Source organism: Wickerhamiella sorbophila (genome assembly GCF_002251995.1).
Source record: "Wickerhamiella sorbophila strain DS02 chromosome Unknown contig3, whole genome shotgun sequence".
Classification (NCBI taxonomy): domain Eukaryota; kingdom Fungi; phylum Ascomycota; class Dipodascomycetes; order Dipodascales; family Trichomonascaceae; genus Wickerhamiella; species Wickerhamiella sorbophila.
In genome coordinates, this window is record NW_020194004.1 from 1,551,424 (window position 1) to 1,565,778 (window position 14,355).

Genomic DNA, 14,355 nt, shown 5'->3' on the forward strand with positions numbered 1-14,355 from the left:
ATCTGACTGAAAAATGTCTAACTAACTGCTGGATCTCAGTTAATGGGCGAGGTACAGATCGGTATGCACGCATGATGCATGCAGTCCTGATGCCCATACGCTGCTGGTATCGCGAACAGGCTCCAAATCGAAGACAAGCTGTCGTAAATTTATTCAATTGGCATAAAAATATGGGAATTAGCTATTTGTTGAAGAGAAAAGATTGTGGAAGGCGTGCGGGTTTTTTCCCTTGTCACCAGATAGACTCGATGCGCTCTCGATGGTGTGGGGTATCGCCCCAAGCTGAACCTAAAACTCTAAAACCTCCAAAAGACACAATATGGGGGCGATTCACATGTATTTGGGCTGTGCAGTTATTTATGTAGCGGTGATCATTTCCCTGTTGTGTGTCAGTGTCATAGTAGTGAGACCTGAAAACAAAAAGCTCCAGCTAGGAGCATCTGAATTTTAGCTCGAAGAGACCCACCACTTTACAAACCGCGCAAAATGTAATACCTTTTGACGGCTGTATCGACCGGAAGCACGCTGGCTGTCAAACGAGAACTATAGTGGCTGAGCTTTGAGCGGTCAAAGCTGTTTTCCACACTATAAGCTCCAAATCTAAAAGGCGCCACAATCATCACTACAGAAAGCACTCAAAAAGTGTTTTTAGTGTTTGAAAAATTTGTAGCAGGTCAACTACGGATTGAAGAACTATCTATTTGTCCATAAAAGTAACACACGGGTTTTTCAGATTTGAACACGTCAGTGGTTAGAAATACCAAACTGTCACCTCGCCCTTCCCATGATAATGGACATACGACACGAGGTTCAGACTTGTAAGTCACGGAATGGGTAAAAACCTGCAGGTCTTGTACTTGATATTTATATCTGACTGTGGTATTTTTTCAAAGAATCCGGGCACTATGGCCGAGCGGTTAAGGCGAGAGATTAGAAATCTCTTGGGATTTTCCCGCGCAGGTTCGAGTCCTGCTGGTGTCGCCATTTTTTTTCTATTTTTAACACTAATCAGAGATTTTGGGCAGCTTGTGTCAAGAGCCTTTTCTACCTACTTGTATGCCATTGATTAATAATTTTTAAAATTAGGCACTATGGCCGAGCGGTTAAGGCGAGAGATTAGAAATCTCTTGGGATTTTCCCGCGCAGGTTCGAGTCCTGCTGGTGTCGCCATTTCTTTTTTTTTGATCCTCGTCAGCATACCCTCGTATCCTTAAGATGGGCGCAGCCGAATCAAAAATTCAGTTTAAATCACACTTCAATGAGTTGACATCCACGAGTGATATTTCGGAGGAAAACCAAATATGGAATTTCATTCTAGGAGATGGGATTGAAAGCCGCGAACTGTGCAGTCTGGTTCCTGCAAAGGACGTTAGGGAAGTCAAAGAAACGCATCCCGAGAACTTCGAAACACTGCTTAAGGTTTGCATCAAACGGCTTGTTCAGTCAACCAGACCATCTGCTATTGGATCGCACTCGGACCAACCCGTATTATCGAGTATTCGCGTTCTGACGCGTGTACTTCCACTAGCATATGAAGGCGACTCCACATGGGGTATAGATTATATTTGGAAATCCACACTAGGAAAAGATCTGATTGATACGGTGGCTAGATTATTTTATTATCCTGGATTTACAGTTGAAAGTGACCAGCAAATATGGACTCAAGGTGTCGGGACGGTGCTCGATTTCCGGCCCAGCGCGAGGATGGTTGAGAATCGAATTGAGGTGATGCGACTGCTTTTGGTCGCGCTTTCGCAGCCACTCTATTCTGAAGATACACCATATGGATTGAATTATATGGTCAGTGAGCTTCCAAAGGCACAGATCATGACTATATTTTGTTCGTTGTTCAATACAAGTTTAGCCAACGCGAGGTCGATTTGGAACAAGCCTTTCGAGGAAGAAGTTGTTCGCACATCACAGGCAGCTATGGCACATTTGTCTCAGCAATTATTTTTGACGCTGGTCGTTCATGTTAATTCTGAGGGTAAGCCTAACGTGTTTCGGAAGCTTCTGTCCAAGATTCGCCAAAAAGATGATTTGGAATTGGTTGTCAGCAGGCTTGTGGTGAAGCTCGATGCCAGTATTGAGAATTTGTCGCTAATGTGGGAGTGCGTTCAGGCCAATCAAGGAGTTCTCGATCATCTAGGCGGTGTTGTGCTGGATGTGTGCAAGCGGCTTGTTGATATTGTTCTGCACTCGAGTCCGCAGGAAGTTCCTCGCACGGCAAGCTACTTACTACTATTTCTGACATCTCGTCAAGATATTGCTCCCTCAATTGCGAATGAGTTGCTCGGGTTGGCTACAATCCCTATGAATCAACATGTGGACGTTGTGCTCCGCATTCTTTATAACGTGTGTCCATTTTGGTCGAGTTTGGATGTGGAAACCTCGGTAGAGCTCACTCGGTTTGTACGGGAAATCACTATCAATGGAACGCCTAAACAAATTGTCTGGGCGACCAAGCTCGTCAAGCAGACGCTCGCCAGTCTCCAGGAAGGAGCCAAACCGCTGGTCTTTGAACTGAGTAAAGTCGCCTGGCCAGGAATTCTGGCTTCGTGGTTTGCCGAGTATGCCAGAGAAGTCAAAGAGTCTGATCCTGTAACGTTTGAAGCGGTGCAGATGCCCAAAGTTCTCACTGAAGACTACAGGTCTATAAACTTCGAGTGGAGTCCCGAAAGGCTGCGATGGTACGCATCGATAATCTGGGGCACGAATTTCCGGTACGATCAGCAGGTATTTGGCCCAGGAGCATGGACGGGCACTCACATTGAGCTGTTTAGGGTTGAAAAGGTGAACCTGAGGCCTTCACTTCGGCGGCCTCGCGGAGCGGTTGATGCGGTTGCGGACGTTGTTGCAGAGCGGGCGAAAAACTGGATTATGAAAAATAAATAAACTAGCGCCTACGGCGGGGCTGAACTAGCTCAAAGCCGTCTTCATCAATGACAGGTTCCTGCTTCGGGGTTTCGTCGACGTCCATCTCATCTTCGTCAGACGCCGATCCGTCCTCATCGTCTGAATCCTCGACCTGCACTTTGACCTTCTCTGCATTTCGGCTGGCCATGAATTTATTGTAAAGAGCGTCGACCTGGGCATAGTTTTCCTCCAGGCACTCGACGTAGAGACTGAGGATTGTCTGGGCGACCTTGAAAGCGCCGTCGGTCTCGAGAACAGCGTCGAACTCGTCTTCCATGACGCCCAGCAGACGGTACTCGATGTCCTCGGCCTCGACGACTCTCTCATTGAACAGATCAATCACTGTGCCGACCAGCCACTCGCGCTTCTCCGCACTGTCTGCACCGCCCCAATTATTGTCGACGGCGGTGGTCAGCTCGTCCCACAGAAAAATTGCCGACGACAGACCCACCTCAAACCGCGCCTGCTGCTTCTCGTTAGGGAAAACAAGCGAATTTCCTTCCGCTTCAACCTTAGTAGGAAGAGACATGAGAAATTTTTCAGTTATGTCAGCTACTAAGATGAGCGCTAGATACGATTAATTTATCAAAGTACCCGTAGCAGATGTACAGATGGCATATTTGAGCAGATCGCAGAGCCGCTGCCGGCTGTTCTCACCGTCGCAGCCTGCCAAAATTCTGGCTTGCGGGGCCGGGTGACTAACCGTCTTACTACCATGGGGACTCGCGACGCAACAGTGTATGTGACCGAAGAAGGGCGCGAGATGTCGACGGTAGAGCGAGCAGTTAAAGATGTGCCGTGTCCGCCTTCGAAGCCGCCACTGGACGAGGAATTGTTTGACGAGACGGGCAAACGGCCGCGGTTGGAGTTTCTGCGCCAGTTTCTGTTTGACGAGGGCCGTTTGACTGAGAAGCAGGCAATGTATATTATCCGCAAAGGCACAAAACTGTTCAGGAAAGAGCCCAATGTGCTGCATGTTCCGGCTCCGGTCACTGTCTGTGGCGATATCCACGGCCAGTACTACGACCTCATGAAGCTGTTTGAGGTTGGGGGGGATCCTGCGCAAACCCGATATCTATTTATGGGAGACTATGTGGACCGCGGATACTTTAGCATTGAGTGCGTGCTGTATCTGTGGTCTCTCAAGATCTGGTATCCGGACACGATGTTTTTCCTTCGGGGCAATCACGAGTGCCGGCACCTCACCAACTACTTCACATTCCGCAAGGAGTGCGAGCACAAATACTCAACAAGGATATACGACGCATGTATGGAGTCGTTTGATGCCCTGCCACTGGCCGCTATCATGAACAAGCAGTTTCTTTGTGTTCACGGTGGTCTGTCACCTGACTTACGGACTATCGAAGACATTGAGAAAATCAATCGCTTCCAGGAGCCCCCGACCAGAGGGCTCATGTGTGATTTATTATGGAGTGACCCTCACGAAGACTTTGGGTCTGAGCCCGACGTTGTGGCTACTAGTAAATATGTGCACAATAGCGTGCGGGGGTGCTCATACTTTTACACCTATCAGGCTACGTGTGATTTTCTGAAAAGGAACAATCTGCTGAGCGTCATTCGAGCACATGAGGCGCAAGATGCAGGCTACCGGACATACAAAAAGACCGAATCGACGGGGTTCCCGTCGCTGATGACGATTTTCAGTGCCCCCAACTACTTGGACGCTTACAACAACAAAGCAGCCATTCTCAAGTACGAGTCCAACGTGCTGAACATTCGCCAGTTCAATGCATCCCCGCACCCTTACTGGCTTCCGAACTTTATTGATGTGTTTACATGGTCCTTGCCATTTGTCGGAGAAAAGGTGTCGGAGATGCTCATGGCGATTTTGAACTTGTGCTCTGAAGAGGAGCTCGACAAGGACAGCGACCCCAAGAAAAGTGAAAAAGTGCTTGCATCCTCGTCGCTGCACAAAGAAAAGTCAGAAGAGCCACCCAAACCGATGGCTGCGTCCGACGCGCCCGAGGACGAGAAGTTCAGCAAACTCCGCAACAAGATCTTGGCAATTGGCCGCCTGTCGCGTATGTTCAGCGTGCTACGCGAAGAGGCCGAGTCGATTTCCGAGTTCAAGCTCAGCAGTGGCCACAGTTTGCCCAAGGGCACGCTCATGTTCGGGTCTGCTGGGGTGCAGGGAGCCATTTCGTCGTTCGATGAAGCCCGCAAGGCCGATATGGAAAACGAGGGCCTGCCGCCGACTGCGGAGGAGCAAGAAACGCGCATTGAAATTGCTCGAAGAGACAGTGTAAAGAGAGTGACTCAAGACAGAGTGTTTGAGGAGCAACTTGAGCGGATAGCCGATAAGTTAGCCCGGTAAATAAGTTAGTCACGAGGTTGTTTTCGAGTTCGTTCAGACTCCATCGAGTCGCTGCGTCGGCGGCTCTTGCCTAGTCGGCCCTCCCCGCCCACGTCGACGTCCGCGGCGGCTGCGCCCTCGTAGTTGTATGTGTAGTAGACCTCGTCGTCAGCCTGGCCGGATTTGAGGTCCGGCAATGGCACATTGACGTCCGCACCGCTGAGCTGGTGGTCTTCTGCGGCGGCTTTGGTCGGTGTGAATGTCTCAATACACGCTGAGACGGCCTCGTACAGCCGGGACACCGGCACCTGCGCAGCGAACTTGAGGTCGGAAAAATCGTAGTCCTGTTCGCCCTGCACCTGCAGATACAGAGCAGGCGGCTCGGTCTGAATCGCGTGCAAATTGACTTCATCCAGATCCACAGTGAAGCCCTGGCGGCCTCCGGCGGCTGGCCAGAAGTGCAGCCCGTTCGACGCAACCCACAATCTCGCCGGCCCGCTGGCCAGCCCCGACATGTTCCCGTCACTCACCACATATAGAACGGGACTGTCCTCCAGAGCATAGTCCACCGGCGTCGACGCGAGGTACTCTTTAATTCCGATGAAATCGGTATCTTTGGGGCTGCAGGAAAGCAGCTTTGGCATATGTAATCAGAGCGGCGAGCGCGATTTTATAGCGATTTATTTTATTTAGTCTGATTTACAGAAAAAACTTGGGCTTAATGCCCTTTGCCTGGACGCCCTCGGTGAACGCGGCCTTGACGGAGTCGGCGGTCAGAGGAGACAGTTTGCCGGCGTAGTCGGCGAGCTCCATGTCGTCCAGGGCCTCGATAAGGTTATCGACATCAGCCAGTGCATTAGCCACTGTATCAGGGCTAGGTTGTTCGCCCTCGGGCAGCAGATAGTTGACGTCCTTGATCGCGTTGCGCAGGGTACGCTTGTGCTTCTTCTTGGCAGACTTGGCGGCCTCCTTGGCCTTCTTGGCCGCTTCCTTGGCGTCCTTGTTGGCTTCGGCGTCCGCCTTGGCCTTGGCCTCGGCGTCGGCTTTCGCCTGCTCCTCGGCAGCCTTCTTCTCGGCAGCCTCACGAGATCCGGCCTCGCGCTCCCACTTCTTTTGGGCCTTGGCTGCCTTGTCTGCGTCCTTGAACATGCGGTGGCGAGGATCCTCGGAAAGAGCGAGATCAATGGCCTTGATCAAACGAGCAGTGTCGTCCTTCTTGTGCTTGGCACGGAGGGCCTTGTTCTTCTTCTCAATGTAGCGCTTGTTGTCGCGGTTGGACGAGTCGTCGGGCACGTCCTCATCCAGCCACTCGAACGAACGCCAGGAATCGAACCGACGCCAGAAAGAGTAGAAGGCATCAACCTCGGCCTTGGTAGAGTTCAAGTCACCGAGCTGGGGAACAGGCTGCTTGGTGGAGAAACGGCTCTCGGCCTCGAAAAACTTGCCCCACCGCTCGAAGAAATCGCCCTTGGTTTTTTTGCTGGGAACGGGGACATTGGCCTTGGGATCAACACTGTCCCATTGACGGCGCTTGCTCGGGTCAACCAGCGTCTCAAATGCCTTCTGAATACACTTGAAGAATCCATCCTCATCACCGGCACCCTCAGCAGCCTTCTTGTCAGGGTGGTGCTTGAGAACCTTCCGGCGGTGTGCCTTGCGAATCAGGTCCTCGTCGGCTCTCCAGCGGTACTTGGTGAGACCCAGGACTTCGTACTGGTCAAGAGACTTCCAGTCCTTAGGGTCGTGACGGAGCATATCGGCATCCTCAGGTTCGCTCTCGTAGTCGTTGTCGGCGGTCTCGATGGCCTTGACGTTGCGCTCGGCCTCCAGACGTTCGTCCTCAGAGAACGTACGGTTGCGAAGAATACGGCGAGCATGACCAAGGAAGCCGGGGCCAACAGGCTCGGCAGCAAGCTTTTCGGGGGTTGTGAACGAAGCAACAGCCTTGAAAGATTCGGATTTATTCCAATCGCGAGGCAAAGCAGGCAACGACATTTTTGGATGAAAAAAAAAAAAATTTGCTTGTGTCAGCAGGGCTCACTTTTCAATGCTGTTGTCGGATCTCAGCTTTTATGAGAATGGCGAGCTTTTGGGTTTAGAAAGAAGTTTGGCTGTTGTTTCAGATACGCCACAGACCAGCAGCCAGTGGTTACTTGAGTGGCTCTGCGACAAAGAGTCGTTGTTTGTGTCTTTTTGCCGAGACAAACCAAAAGTTGCTGGCGAGTTTTTGGATCTAGGAGAAGACCTTATCAGAATGAGCGGTCCTAATTTCATAAAGCCCGATCTCAAAGTGGTGCTTGCCAAAATCATGGCATTCAATAAGCGCACTGTCGTGCTTCAGTACCCCACACTTTTATTAATGGCGAACCTTACGGATCATGCCGGTTTGCTGAACTTTATCAAGAGCCTTTTGGTCAAATCTCGAGTGGTTGTGGCTGTCCAGCTGTCTAGACCGTCAATTGAGTCCCAGTTACCGGTATCGCAGGAGTTCACTCAGTTTGTCACTTCCCTCATGCATCAGGCCAGTCTAATTCTAACTATTCGTCCTGTTCCAACGGGCCGTGCCGACGATATTACGGGTATTTTGCATGTTTCCGCCGGGTCGAGGAGTCTGGGTGTTCCCGAACGAGAATACATGTATACAATTGGCAAGCACATTGAGCTTCAGCCACGATAATTTGTTGTAACAGGCATATAAAAGCTGCGCATTGTTTTAATTGGTGTAGGCTTTTGGATCCGAGTTGTAGATGAGAACCGCATTATAGATTCTTGAGGTGACATTGGTTTGTATCTTGGAGTCTCGACCCTGGGTTGCGGAGGTAAAGTAGCTTGCGTAGGCACCAGAGCTGTCTTTGCGGAGGGTTCCGTTGCCTGTTTGAGTGCCAAAGAATCGGGCGCTTGCGGAAACTTGACTGCAGCTGTCACTACGTACAATCCATAAAGGATCCGACTGAATTGCTCGGTGTTGACGACTGCCGAGTTCTGGACCTGCGACAGGTCGCCAACCGTCCTGTCGAGCTTCTGCAGCTGGCCTTGGATTGCGTCTATATGACCAGCAAACGCTTCATCTAAATGGAGCATTTGGTCAATTGTAATTCTTCTCGCCTTTTTGTGTTAAGGAACCATGTACTGGGGCAGGGGTTTAAAATTTATGTACAAGAAAAGACAACTATTTACTCTTTCTTCTCGTCTTGAGGCTGCTCCTTGGCCTTGTTCTCGTAGACCTTCTTGAACACCTCAAGAGACTTGTTCTGCATCTCGTCGGTCTTGACGCGGAGATCCTCCTTGTCGACCTCCTCGCCGGCCTGGGAGCGGGCAACGAGCTCGCGGACCTCAGCGACCTTGGCCTCGAGCTCCTTGACATCGTTGGCGTCGAGCTGGGCACGGTACTCGTTGAGAGAGTTCTCGATCTCGTTAGCGGCGCCGTCGGAGCGATTGGCAGCGTCGATCATCTCGCGACGAGCCTTGTCCTGGTCGGCGTACTTCTCGGCGTCCTTGATCATGTTCTCGATCTCAGAGTCGGAAAGACCAGAAGAGCCAGCAACAGTGATAGAGGCATCCTTGTTGGTGCCCTTGTCGCGGGCAGAAACGTTGATGATTCCATCGGCATCAATGTCGAAAGTGACCTCGATCTGAGGAACGCCCTTGGGGGCGGGGGGGATGCCACCGAGGGTGAAGTTGCCGATCAACTTGTTGTCGCGAACAAGCTCACGCTCACCCTGGTAAACGCGGATCTCGACAGAGGTCTGGCCGGTGGCGGCAGTAGAGAAGACCTGAGCCTTGCGAGTAGGGATGGTGGTGTTACGGTTGATGAGACGGGTGAAGACACCACCGAGGGTCTCGATACCGAGGGAGAGAGGAGTGACATCAAGCAAAAGAACGTCCTGGACCTCACCGGAAAGAACGGCACCCTGGATGGCGGCACCAATGGCAACAGCCTCGTCGGGGTTGACGCTGCGGCTGGGCTCACGGTTGAAGACCTCCTTGACGATGTCGTTGACCTTGGGCATACGGGTCATACCACCAACAAGGATGACCTCATTGACCTGGGAAGCCGAGACGTCGGCATCCTTGAGGGCCTTCTTGACGGGCTCAACAGTGCGCTTGAGCAAAGGATCGACGAGCTTCTCGAACTGAGCACGAGTGAGAGTCTCGTTGATGTGCTTGGGGCCGGAGGCGTCGGCGGTAATGAAGGGCAAGTTGACCTCGGTTTTGCTGGAGGAGGACAACTCGACCTTGGCCTTCTCGGCGGCCTCACGGATACGCTGGACGGCCATGCGGTCACCGCTGAGATCGATGCCGGTCTCCTTCTTGAACTTGCCGACGATTTCACGGACAAGGACAATGTCAAAGTCCTCACCACCCAAGTGAGTGTCACCGTTGGTAGACTTGACCTCGAAGACACCCTTCTGGATCTCTAAAATAGAGATATCGAAAGTACCACCACCGAGATCGAAGACGGCAATGAGCTTGTCGTCGTCCTTCTCGAGACCGTAAGCCAAAGCAGCGGCAGTGGGCTCGTTGACGACACGGAGGACGTTAAGGCCGGCGATCTGACCGGCGTCCTTGGTGGCCTGACGCTGGGAGTCGTTGAAATAAGCGGGGACGGTAACGACGGCGTTCTTGACGGCCTTGCCAAGGTAGGCGTCGGCGGTCTCCTTCATCTTAGTGAGCACAAAGCCACCAATCTGAGAGGGCGAGTACTTCTGGCCGCGGGCCTCGACCCAGGCATCGCCGTTGGTGTGCTTGACGATCTTGTAGGGCACCTCCTTGATGTCCTTCTGGACCTCAGCATCCTCGAAGCGGCGACCAATGAGACGCTTGGTGGCAAAGAGGGTGTTCTCGGGGTTGACGACGGCTTGGCGCTTGGCGGGCACACCAACAAGACGCTCGCCGTCCTTGGTGAAGGCAACGACGGACGGAGTGGTACGGGCACCCTCGGAGTTCTCAATGACCTTGGGGGTCTTGCCCTCCATGACGGCCACGGCCGAGTTGGTGGTACCCAGATCCACACCAATTACGGTGCCCTGAATCTTGCCATTAGAGTTGAAACGGGTCTGCTGGAAAACAGGCGACGCCATGCGCAGAGGCGCACGCTTGGCCGCAACACGAGCATATCTAGCAGCGAGCATTTTTTGAGGCTTTTCTTTTAGGGTTGCTACTAGGTAGAGTTTGGAGGGGGGAAAGTTTTTTTCACCTGGTTATATAACCCAATGGGTGGAAAATTGTCGAATTTTTGAGAAACTGAGACCCCGCTGACTAATATGTTTACCCGGCTTTTCCCCGGAAGCCGTCCCAGTACCCCGGTCGCGGGCCCCGGGGGGGGGGGGGGGGTGGTATGCAGCGCGCCTTGGGAGAATCAATTTACAAACGCGTCGCGAGGTTTTTCTCATTAATGTCGCTGATCCAGAAATTCAGTGCGGTCGAAGCGGTTATGCAGTTCCACCACAGCACCAGTGCTCGTCCCTTGCCATTGGAGGAGGTGATTGCAAGAGTGCTCAAGCTTTCTGGACTGCGAATTGCGCAGCAGACTGTGGAGGAGATTTTGGAAGTCTACCCGGACGCCTACAAACTAGAGCAGGCACGCACAAATTGGCTGCTCTCCACGTGCGAATTGCCTCTGAGGTTGAAGGAACGGGCCAACAAGTTCGCTACTTTGATCGGCGCCCGCAGTCTCCCCTCTCCTCCTCCTACCCCTATGAAGCCGACGAGGAGGATTGTGGGCAAAGCACCGAGTCGAGTGATCAAAGGCACGGTGAAACGGTACACAGCAAGCATTCCAAAGACAGGAGACATATTGACGCGCATTCGAATGAAGGAGGAGGCGCTGAAACGGGCGAGCGACCCGCTAGTGAAAAGACAGCAGAGGGAAAAGTTTCTTATTGCACAGCTTCCGGGAATCAGTGCCGTACTGCATTCACTGAGCACTATGCGGAGCAGTTTTTCCATGAGCGAGCTCATTGACAGGGTGAGCACAAGTGTAAAAACGCGGCTGAGCCCAAGCGAGATCTCGGAGGCCATCGAGCTTTTGTCGAAAAGCCAGCCAGACTTTTGCTCGCTGGTCGACTCTGGCAACTTGAAGGTGGTGAGATTAACATGCACTGCATACTGATATTTAATTTTGCATATAAATGAACGTAATAAATAGTGAATCAAGCCGGGTTGAATGCTTGGTGCTGGGGATCATAGTTCAAAAAGTACTCGCCGAGAATGGTCAAGTCTGCATCGATATCGGGCACAACAAGGCCTCTGTCTCGCTTGATTTTGCCGTCGTAGCCAGGGACAAGCATTGACGACAAAACCGTGCGGACCTGCGAGCCGCGAAGAACCGTGCACGAGTCATTGTTGGACTCGAGTACAACAACCGACTCCGAGGACCCCATTCCGACAATTTGACAGACCATGCCCGGGCGGAACACCAGCCCGGTCGGCCGCCGAGACGCTGGCATTTGCGGGGTGAGATGGACGTCGTCAATGTTTTTAAGAATAATTCGTTTGGCCACTGCTTCGTACAGGCCCGGATGCATTTGCAGTTTACGCACAGGCACGTCCAAAGCAGCGTGCTCAATAAGATCAAGAATGCTCTGTCTGTTTTCGCTTGGCATAGTGTGCCACACATACGTCGTGGCCATGAGGTCGCGGAAGGACACTCCCACTTGGACGTCTTGCTCAGAAACTCGGGCATAGGCCATGAGATCGCGAACTTCTTGCAGGGTTCTGACCTTGGGTGATTGGGGAGGCGCCTGGAAATCCACGAAAAGCCATTCCTGCTCCCGCCGAACACAGACATAAGTTACACCGGGGAAAGTGAATAGAGTGGCATCGACGTCATCCCAGATGTCGTAGGCGATGTGAGCAAACAAAGTACATTTGAGCAGTGTGGCAAAATAATCGTTTCTGATGCCCAGTGTGCTTGAAATCTTGCGAATCTCTGACATTACCGCCAGAATCTGGTCAGGCAGCTCGGCAATGCCCTTTATCACCGGAGACCAATTCGAGGTCATTGCGTTTTGAAACTCATAGGGTCTGGCACCGCCTCTCAAAAATAGTAAAGTTTCCACATGTTTAATGGGCTCCTTGACGACTGCGTTACCGCAATCGTTTTCAGTAGACAGCTCGAGCAAGCGGTAGACGCCCTCAAGCCGGCACACTACGGAGTGCAACCAGGACGCCCAGTGGTAGTGGGCGAGTGTCTTTGGCTCTTTGATTGCTGCTTCCAGCTGGACCAGAGCAGGCAAACGGTGGGCGACGACTTGCAGGACAACCGCCTCAGCCTCCTCGGGGGCCTCGTAGACCAGAGTGTCCAGGGCGCGAGCAACTCTAGCGTTTATTTTGAGCTGCTGGTAGAACCATTTACGGTAGCCCGGAATCACCCCTAAAACACTTATTCTTTCCGCAGAAAAATAGCATTGATGAAACATTTCCGTAAGGGAGCCCTGCCACAGCTGGTCGTCAAAACTGAGCGCATGGAGTCGCTTGCAAGTAAAAGGAAGGCCGGACGCAAGAATCTCGAGGCCTCCGTACTCGTAAATTTGCAACAAAACCTCATTTGGCAGACCAAGTAGACTCATTGTCACAAGAGGTCTTTTGCCTTTGCTTAGCTAAACAAATTACTAGAAAAAGTGCCCCATGCACAATGACGTAGCTGGGCGGAAAAACCGTTCAAAGGTTTCTTCTCAGTTCTTTTCGCCGTTCAAAGTGACCACAATCGTTCTTGTGTGGCGGTACTTGCGGAATTCGCACAGGTAAATACCCTGCCAGGTCCCGGTGCACAGCCGGCCGTTCCGAATCGGGACATCCACCGAAACGCCCACCAGCGCAGCTCGAATATGAGCAGGCATATCGTCAGGGCCTTCGTCGTTGTGTAGATAGTCGTCGCCCTCTGGGGCGATTTTGGCAAACGCATTGCTCATGTCTGTCCGCACATCTGGATCGTAATTTTCATTCAGGGTAATACCAGCAGACGTGTGCTTGACAAAGAAATTAGCCATGCCGATCTTGAACTGGCCGAGCTCAGGCACTTGACTCAACAGTTCATCGGTCACAAGGTAAACTCCCTGCCCACGTGGAGAAAGCCGGACCTCTTTTTGGAACCAAGTCATGATGGGAGCGGGGTGAAGTCAAAGTATATAAAGGCCCGTGAGTAAGCCGGGGATTTCCTTCAACTGTTGACTAGACCATGGTTTTAGCCACTTTGAAGACAGATATCAAGGTGACTGCTGAACCAATCACGCCCGAGCGCTTTGCTCGGTACGGAGGCGTGATTTCGTCTGCCCACCAGCTTGCCTCAGTCAAGTCTGAGAGTGCCAACTACGGTACGGCCGTCAAGCTGTTTAAAGTGTCTCCTATTGGGAGCACTTTTGAAAACGCTCCAAGTGGAAAGAGAGCCACGTGCAATTGGAACATGTTCAGATGCTCGCCCCCCAACCATCTTATTGAAGAGGGCGAAAATGGCGTCAAGAAGTACACTTCCAAGGTGCTTGAGAGACACCCGTTTTCGACCCAGACGTTTGTTCCTATGGGTCGCAGCAGAAACGACGTCGCCTACCTGGTTATTGTTGCTCCTACCGCGTCAGATGGGCTGCCCGATCTATCGGGGCTAGAGGCTTTCATCGTCAAAGGAGACCAGGCGGTCACTTACGGAGCAGGCACCTGGCATGCCCCCATGGTCGCTTTAGGAGATGTTGTTGATTTCGCCGTCCTTATTCACGAAAACGGAGTAGCTAATGAGGACTGCCAGGAGGTCTACTTGGACACTGCTTTGGTTGAGTTTTCGGAGAACCCCGAAACCGTCCCCGCACTTTCAACGAACCACGCTAATGGCAAAGTCCGCCAGAGAAAAGGCCAATCTGAGGAGGCGTGGCAAAAGGAACTAGATAATTTCCACGAATCGGGCCCTATTAATCAGTCTGCTACCTATTTTGACGGACCAGTCGATATGAACGTACAAGGCAAGTTAGATATGAACCGTATCAAGTACGCTGCTGAGAAGCAGTATTACCTACGCAATTATGCGCAGGCAGTTCGCATAATCGAGGCCAATGCTGCCAAAGTCAAAGGCAAACTGGCGCACGATCTCGAGATCATTCGTCGTGCAGCTCGAGCCCGTTTCTGAAAACCTTGTC

General features: G+C 52.0%; 12 protein-coding genes across 12 annotated transcripts; 5 read left to right on the top strand and 7 right to left on the bottom strand.

Moving 5' to 3' along the window:
- Window positions 1-1,215: 1,215 nt before the first annotated feature.
- On the top strand, window positions 1,216-2,895 carry B9G98_02777 (Protein HID1; the record flags this gene model as incomplete). Its single annotated transcript, XM_024809334.1, has 1 exon — window positions 1,216-2,895. One exon carries the CDS (start codon window positions 1,216-1,218, stop codon window positions 2,893-2,895), a length of 1,680 nt encoding a protein of 559 aa, XP_024665102.1.
- Window position 2,896: 1 nt separating this feature from the next.
- B9G98_02778 (Pre-rRNA-processing protein TSR2) lies at window positions 2,897-3,445 on the bottom strand (the record flags this gene model as incomplete). Its single annotated transcript, XM_024809335.1, has 1 exon — window positions 2,897-3,445. The coding sequence occupies one exon, from the start codon at window positions 3,443-3,445 to the stop codon at window positions 2,897-2,899; it is 549 nt and encodes a 182-aa protein (XP_024665103.1).
- Window positions 3,446-3,631: 186 nt separating this feature from the next.
- On the top strand, window positions 3,632-5,251 carry B9G98_02779 (Serine/threonine-protein phosphatase 2B catalytic subunit; the record flags this gene model as incomplete). Its single annotated transcript, XM_024809336.1, has 1 exon — window positions 3,632-5,251. The coding sequence occupies one exon, from the start codon at window positions 3,632-3,634 to the stop codon at window positions 5,249-5,251; it is 1,620 nt and encodes a 539-aa protein (XP_024665104.1).
- Window positions 5,252-5,256: 5 nt separating this feature from the next.
- Window positions 5,257-5,874, bottom strand: B9G98_02780 (hypothetical protein; the record flags this gene model as incomplete). The annotated part of the gene is made up of 1 exon (XM_024809337.1): window positions 5,257-5,874. One exon carries the CDS (start codon window positions 5,872-5,874, stop codon window positions 5,257-5,259), a length of 618 nt encoding a protein of 205 aa, XP_024665105.1.
- Window positions 5,875-5,929: 55 nt separating this feature from the next.
- B9G98_02781 (Zuotin) lies at window positions 5,930-7,225 on the bottom strand (the record flags this gene model as incomplete). Its single annotated transcript, XM_024809338.1, has 1 exon — window positions 5,930-7,225. The coding sequence occupies one exon, from the start codon at window positions 7,223-7,225 to the stop codon at window positions 5,930-5,932; it is 1,296 nt and encodes a 431-aa protein (XP_024665106.1).
- Window positions 7,226-7,277: 52 nt separating this feature from the next.
- On the top strand, window positions 7,278-7,907 carry B9G98_02782 (hypothetical protein; the record flags this gene model as incomplete). Its single annotated transcript, XM_024809339.1, has 1 exon — window positions 7,278-7,907. One exon carries the CDS (start codon window positions 7,278-7,280, stop codon window positions 7,905-7,907), a length of 630 nt encoding a protein of 209 aa, XP_024665107.1.
- On the bottom strand, window positions 7,895-8,311 carry B9G98_02783 (hypothetical protein; the record flags this gene model as incomplete). Its single annotated transcript, XM_024809340.1, has 1 exon — window positions 7,895-8,311. The coding sequence occupies one exon, from the start codon at window positions 8,309-8,311 to the stop codon at window positions 7,895-7,897; it is 417 nt and encodes a 138-aa protein (XP_024665108.1).
- Window positions 8,312-8,403: 92 nt separating this feature from the next.
- On the bottom strand, window positions 8,404-10,362 carry B9G98_02784 (Heat shock protein SSC1, mitochondrial; the record flags this gene model as incomplete). Its single annotated transcript, XM_024809341.1, has 1 exon — window positions 8,404-10,362. One exon carries the CDS (start codon window positions 10,360-10,362, stop codon window positions 8,404-8,406), a length of 1,959 nt encoding a protein of 652 aa, XP_024665109.1.
- A 263-nt stretch (window positions 10,363-10,625) lies between these two features.
- On the top strand, window positions 10,626-11,342 carry B9G98_02785 (Cell division cycle protein cdt1; the record flags this gene model as incomplete). The annotated part of the gene is made up of 1 exon (XM_024809342.1): window positions 10,626-11,342. The coding sequence occupies one exon, from the start codon at window positions 10,626-10,628 to the stop codon at window positions 11,340-11,342; it is 717 nt and encodes a 238-aa protein (XP_024665110.1).
- A 40-nt stretch (window positions 11,343-11,382) lies between these two features.
- On the bottom strand, window positions 11,383-12,801 carry B9G98_02786 (hypothetical protein; the record flags this gene model as incomplete). Its single annotated transcript, XM_024809343.1, has 1 exon — window positions 11,383-12,801. The coding sequence occupies one exon, from the start codon at window positions 12,799-12,801 to the stop codon at window positions 11,383-11,385; it is 1,419 nt and encodes a 472-aa protein (XP_024665111.1).
- Window positions 12,802-12,906: 105 nt separating this feature from the next.
- Window positions 12,907-13,332, bottom strand: B9G98_02787 (hypothetical protein; the record flags this gene model as incomplete). The annotated part of the gene is made up of 1 exon (XM_024809344.1): window positions 12,907-13,332. The coding sequence occupies one exon, from the start codon at window positions 13,330-13,332 to the stop codon at window positions 12,907-12,909; it is 426 nt and encodes a 141-aa protein (XP_024665112.1).
- Window positions 13,333-13,409: 77 nt separating this feature from the next.
- B9G98_02788 (Ureidoglycolate lyase) lies at window positions 13,410-14,345 on the top strand (the record flags this gene model as incomplete). The annotated part of the gene is made up of 1 exon (XM_024809345.1): window positions 13,410-14,345. The coding sequence occupies one exon, from the start codon at window positions 13,410-13,412 to the stop codon at window positions 14,343-14,345; it is 936 nt and encodes a 311-aa protein (XP_024665113.1).
- Window positions 14,346-14,355: the final 10 nt, after the last annotated feature.